At 48.1% G+C, this 6,375-nt stretch overlaps 1 protein-coding gene across 2 annotated transcripts; it reads left to right on the plus strand.

The window, feature by feature from the left end:
* Window positions 1-1,476: 1,476 nt before the first annotated feature.
* LOC123069281 (uncharacterized) lies at window positions 1,477-5,791 on the plus strand. Of its 2 annotated transcripts, XM_044492095.1 has the most exons (5): window positions 1,477-1,661; window positions 2,820-2,981; window positions 3,100-3,142; window positions 3,254-4,930; window positions 5,177-5,791. In XM_044492095.1, coding segments are annotated over exons 3-5 (2,091 nt in total). In that variant the 5' UTR covers window positions 1,477-1,661; window positions 2,820-2,981; window positions 3,100-3,141; the 3' UTR covers window positions 5,590-5,791. The 2 variants fall into 2 exon arrangements, with proteins under 2 accessions (XP_044348030.1, XP_044348029.1); XM_044492094.1 differs by lacking the exon at window positions 2,820-2,981 and having other exon boundaries at window positions 1,490-1,661.
* Window positions 5,792-6,375: the final 584 nt, after the last annotated feature.

Below are 6,375 nucleotides of genomic sequence, written 5' to 3' on the forward strand. Positions count from 1 at the left end.
AACCAAACGGATAGATTGGAGAGAAATACAAAGCTATAACAATCACACATAGTAAAGTTCAGAAATAACTTAGTTACTTTTAATGAACAATCTAATCATAAACCCACAGTCCATCGGATCCCAACAAACACACTGCAAAAAGATTACATCGACTCGATCTTCGAATAGAACATTGTATTAAAGATCAGAGAGAGAGAGAGAGAGAGAGAGAGAGAGAGAGAGAGAGGAGCCACATAGGTCCTGTAGGGAACTACTCACACATCATCGGAGGTGCAACAAGGTTGATGTAGAAGCCCTCCGTGATCGATTCCTCCTTCGACAGAGTACCGGCGGAGGCCTCCAGATGGGATCACGGAAGAGTAAAGGCTTGCGGCGGCTGAATAATTGTTTCGGGTCTTGATCTGTTTTTATTTTTGCAATATTTGAGAATTTATAGCGCTGGAATTAGGTCAGACGGAGCCACAAGGGGCCCACAAGACATCAAGGCGCGCTTACCCCCTAGGCGCGCCATGTTGTCTTGTCGTCTCCTCGGCTGGCTTCTAGTCCTCCCCCAAAGCTTCTAGGGTCCCTCCTGGTCCAGAAAAAAGCGTCAATTTTTTTTATGTTTGGACTCTGTTTGGTAGGTATTTTCTGTAAAACCAAGAACATGCAGAACACAACAACTCACACTAGGCACTAGGTTAATAGGTTAGTTCCCAAAAATGATATAACATTGCATATGAAGCATACAAGATTGATAATACAATGATATGAAACAATAAAAATTATAGATAAGTCGAAGATGTATGAGTGGCTGGCTCCAAAGCCGCTTTCTCCTTGCCCATGGCGCACATTGCGAGTCGCCGAGTTGATCTTTCGGGCGGCCGCCACCATTGGATCCTCCCTCTCCGTCCCTGGTAACAATACAAATGGATCCATGTGGCGGCGGGCGGTGAAAGGGGCTGCAACGTGGGTAGATGATGGTGACGGTCAAATGGGAAGGGTGAGAATGTGCGGGCTTTGGCGCGAAAGAGTGCGGGTATGGCCAATGCACAGGCTCCGGATAGGGTTTTGGGTGGGCCAAGGTCATCGAAGTCCTACGTGATGGAGATCCGGACTCCCGCGAACATCCCCTAGCTCTGTATCCAATTTACGGAAATTTATACACCCAAAACGCATAGTCGGACATTTACGGCACCACGATGGATTGGAAAAAACATTCAAACATATCGATTTAGACGGTTTGCGGGCGTTTTAGATTCAATTTTGCTAAAGCAGTGCCATACGTATTGCACATCTAAGTTCTCTGTCATTGATCTTATATGAAAATTCGTGTGAGTATCTTTTTTATGCTCGATTTAGATGTGCAATAAAGCACTTGTACGTTTCGATTACTCAGTTCGAGCTCCATAGCACACGGGGACGAGACGGGCCAGTCCATCTCGTGGTATCTTTTTTCCTCTCTTATTATAGACCCATATCGTGGTATCTCGCGTTGCGTACTCGCAGCCCACGGCATCCCCCCTTCCCCAAGCGTATACATCTCTCACGCTCTTCTCCCCCACTGCAGCACGGCTCCGCTCGCGACGCCGCGGCGGCCGAGCCTCCTCCCGACCAGGAGACGATAAATCGGGGAGAAGAGAGGAGAAATACCCCAAGCTAAATCGCTCCACGCAGCTCAGGTTAGCAGCCCCCCCGTCCCCTTCCGCGATCTACACAAGCAAGCTTGAAGAACTCGGATCTCGCTTTATTCCTTCAAGTAGATTATTCCTCGCGAGTCGGAGCGATTATTTCGCCGATCCGCAGTGAAAAGAAATTACTAGCATAACCCTTTTGAAGTATTGGAAACTCGAACTGGTCTGGAAGTTTGGGTTGGTCTGAGGGAACAAATGGTAAAGAAATCAAAGGAATCGACTTTGTTTCCATTTCCGCCGCTGATACTCTGGCTGATGAATTGCCAGAGCAGCGATACATACGACCATCAGACCTGAGAGCGTTACCGGAGCCTCATTTCTTGGATTGGGCTGGATTCAAGAAGTAGTAGCAGCTTGTCAAATGCCCAAATGTTGTACTACCTTCGGGTTTATTAGCTCCCCTAGTATTTTGTGTCAAATTTTGATTGTAAACTTATTCTGAATACAAATTTAGTGATATAAATTTTGTAATATTCAATTTAAATTTTGCTAGTTAAATCTATGGTCAAATTTTGGCGCAAATGCAAAAGGGACTTGTAAACCCGGACGGAGGTAGTACAACACTGTTATTCCCCTACCTCGGGCCACTGTGATCTTTAGCGACAACGTCAGTACGGTCTACATGTCTACGAACCCAGTTCAGGAACGGTTGCTGATGCTGAACCGGGTTTGGACCGTGCTGACGTTGTTGCAAAAGATGACAACGGCCCCGGGGTAGGGGGTGATGCAGTTCTGACATGAGTTGATGAAGCCAGTTGGCTTCGGCAACGGTGTTGACAACGGCTAGGTTCTTGGCTTCAGCGCTCGGTCAAGAACCGCTTCGATTGTGTTGCCCTTGGACACAATCGTGCGCTCCACGTGCCTTCCTCCTGACAGTTACATATTCACCAATGGATGGCTGTCCCCCTTGTTCTCGGACTTTCGGTCCAGCCTCAACATCCGAAAATCTCCCGTTGTGTCTCCGGGGGAGTGTTAGGATATTCTGTTATCCCTTCCCATATTTAGCTCCTGCGTAATTTGTGACATCAGGCCATTATGAAGAAAAATTGTAACTGGAATTATTTCCCTGTACGTCTTGTGCAATCACTATATGTATATGGTATAACATGAAAGTCATGATTGTGGCATGTATTCTCAAACTTTCAGGCACTAGTGACTTCGCTGATGGGTATACAAAACATTTTTCCGCATTGGCTATGTGGAGATGTTAATGAATGAAGATGTAACACTGAATTGGTTGTGTTGCATTGTATGCACATAGTTACATGCACACTGAGATGTCATGGTTCCAACAGTTCAATTGACTCGGTCCTCTTTCGCTTTTTGAGCTTCTACTTGCAATACATCCAGCTGCTAGTTACCCAGATTACTCAGTTACATCATAAGCAGCAGGCCTTAGTAATTCATACCTTTAATTCCCCTGCAGATATCAACTTGAAGTCGCCTCCAGTCTCCTGCTTCGCCATAAAGTATTGTTCCTTCTCTCAGTTCCACCACGTATAACTTGAATCTTTCCTATGATGACAAACGTTGGTGTGCTACATTTCTGTTTTGTGATCATTTGCTATATACTGCTTCAGTGCGGGAGAAGGATGCCTGCTGGGAGTACGGCGACAAGCTGGACGGGAACAGGGTTCGGTGCAGATTCTGCCAGAAGGTTATCAATGGCGGAATAAGCAGGTTCAAGTTTCATCTGTCTCAAATTCCGAGCAAAGGCGTCAACCCTTGCGTCAGGGTGACGGATGATGTCAGGGAAAAGGTGATCGCTCTCATAGAAGCCAAGGAATCACACAGGGAGCTCGAGCTTCTCAAGAGAAAACGTGTTGCTGAACTGTCGGTGCTTCCGAAAAGAACACGGGAACTTCCATCTCAGCCTTCCTCCCCAGGGTTGCCTACTTCGCCTGCTATTATTCCTGCATTCGAGCCGAGTCAGCTCCTTGGCCTGGAAGTGCCTGCTCCGGTACTTAGACTATCTGGTGCTGCCACCAAGCCCCGTCCGGCTTCAGGATTGGAAGTGGAACGGTGCATTGCTGAATTCTTTTTTGAGAATAAGTTGGACTATAGTATTGCAGACTCCATTTCATACAGGCATATGATGGACACACTTCTTGGGCAGGAATTCCAAGGGCCATCAGCCGATGTTTTGAGAACAAAATGGCTTCAAAAGCTCAAGTCAGAGGTTTTGCAGAGAACGCAAGAGATCAAAAAGGATTGGGTAACTACAGGCTGTACTATATTAGCCGATTCGTGGACTGACAACAAATTGAAAGCCCTAATCAACTTCTCTGTCTCTTCTCCACTAGGGACATTCTTCCTCAAAACAGTAGATGCTTCTCCACACATAAAAAATCACAGAGGGATGTATGAGCTCTTTGATGAAGTGATTCAGGAGATTGGTCCAGATAATGTTGTTCAGATTATTAGTGATAGGAACATAAACTACGGTAATATTGATAAACTCATCATGCAGAACTACAACACCATTTTCTGGTCTCCCTGCACTTCGTTTTGTGTAAACTCAATGTTGGATGACTTTTCCAAGATTGATTGGGTTAACCAATGCATATGTCAAGCACAAACAATCACACGATTTGTCTACAACAACAACTGGGTTCTTGATCTTATGAGGAGGTGTATGGCAGGGCAGGAGCTTGTTTGCTCAGGGATTACAAAATCTGTTTCAGATTTCCTGACTCTGCAGTCACTGTTGAAGCACAGATCAAAGCTGAAGCAAATGTTTCACAGCTCTGAGTATGTATCTTCTCCATATGCAAATAGATCTCTAAGTATTTCCTGCATTGAGATCCTCAGTGACGATGAGTTTTGGCGAGCAGTCGAAGAGATAGCGGCTGTTTCAGAACCTCTACTGAGGGTCATGAGGGATGTCTCAGGAGGCAAGGCCGCCATTGGTTATATATACGAGTCTATGACAAAGGTGATGGATTCTATTAGAACATACTACATAATGGATGAAGGCAAATGCAAGTCATTTCTGGATATTGTGGAGCAGAAATGGCTGGTGGAGCTGCATTCGCCTCTTCATTCAGCAGCTGCTTTTCTGAACCCAAGCATCCAGTATAATCCAGAAGTCAAATTTTTCACTACTATCAAGGAGGAGTTCTACCATGTCCTGGATAAAGTGCTCACAGCCCCAGACCAAAGGCAGGGTATCACTTCGGAACTGCATGCTTTTCGCAAGGCGCAAGGAATGTTCGCCTCTAACATTGCTAAAGAGGCCCGCAACAACACCTCCCCAGGTTTCTCCCTTTTGCACTGAAATATTGTACTTTAAATACCTCCTGAGTGCTTCTGTGTTTTGAGCCCCTCTAAGCACTAGATATATTGACACTTAGTTGTCGCACCCCATAATCGTAGTTTCAGTTTAGCGATATTAGTTGAAGTTGCTGCAAAGTCATCTTATGTGTCTTTCATGCACAATCACGACGCTCTGCTCCATTTCCCTTAATTTGGATTTATTCCAATGACCTTTTTTGCTTCTTCAGGGATGTGGTGGGAACAATATGGCGATTCAGCGCCAGCATTGCAACACTGTGCCGTCAGAATAGTGAGTCAGGTCTGCAGCACCCTGACCTTCCAAAGGGACTGGACCATCATCCTGCAGAGCCACTCCGAGAAGCGCAACAAGTTGAACAAGGAGGCACTGGCCGACCAAGCCTATGTGCACTACAATCTCACGCTCCACTCCGACTCCAAAACGACGGCGAAGAAGAAAGGAGAGGGGGATCCGATCGCGCTGGACGATATCGACATGACCTCACCATGGGTGGAGGATTCGGACGGTCCGAGCCTGACCCAGTGGCTCGACAGGTTCCCGTCGGCCCTGGATGGTGGAGACTTGAACACCAGACAGTTTGGTGGATCCATCTTTGGCACCAACGATCTTTTCGGCTTATGACAGACAGTTGGCGGATTCTGCTGTTCGAGTGCTCACTGTGTTGAAGGGGCGGTGTTCGCTGCATGTGTTCTGATCTTTATTTGGTTGGTCTTTAGGGTGTGTTTGGTTCAGGAAATGAAGTGGAATGTAACGGGTTGGACCTGCACCTGGGAGCGATTCCTGTGTTTAGTTGAAAAAGGGAACAGAACGCACTGCTTCCCTAGAGAGGAATATTCCCCCTGTATGCCGAACCGGGTGGTTCCTCCAAATTGGCCGGACCACGCGGAACGCGTCTCTCTCGCGTCGTCCCCCACTCACCAACGAGGAAGGCGTCCTGCGCGGCGCCCCGCTCCCTCTCCCTCTCCCTCTCCCTCGATGGGCATGGCGGCGGCCATACACCTCCCCCTCCTCTACGGCACCCCCTCGCCGCGATTGGATATGCAGCCTTGCCGGCGTCTCCTTCCCCTCGTCGGAGATGCAACTTCACCGCGTCTCCTGCCCCTCGACCAAGGATCTGGGAAAGGACGGGGCGGCTCCCTCTCAGATCCGGCCTCTCCCTCGGCTCGCCCTCTGGAACGACGGCTCCTCCCCCGTCTCTCTCTCGTCAAGCAGCAGCAGATTGCTCCCTCCTCCCGTTCCTCTCACCCAGCAGCAACGATGGCAGGTTAGATGCAGCCGATTTGTTGGGAAGCAGAGCAGATAAGCGGCGGTCGGCTCGGCTCGTCTCCTTCCCGGCAGCTAGCCGGCCGGTGGCATCCACACACCTTGGCGGTAGCAGCACCAACCAGGGAGCAGCCAGTTCGGCAA

This window comes from Triticum aestivum, chromosome 3B, assembly GCF_018294505.1.
Source record: "Triticum aestivum cultivar Chinese Spring chromosome 3B, IWGSC CS RefSeq v2.1, whole genome shotgun sequence".
Taxonomy (NCBI): domain Eukaryota; kingdom Viridiplantae; phylum Streptophyta; class Magnoliopsida; order Poales; family Poaceae; genus Triticum; species Triticum aestivum.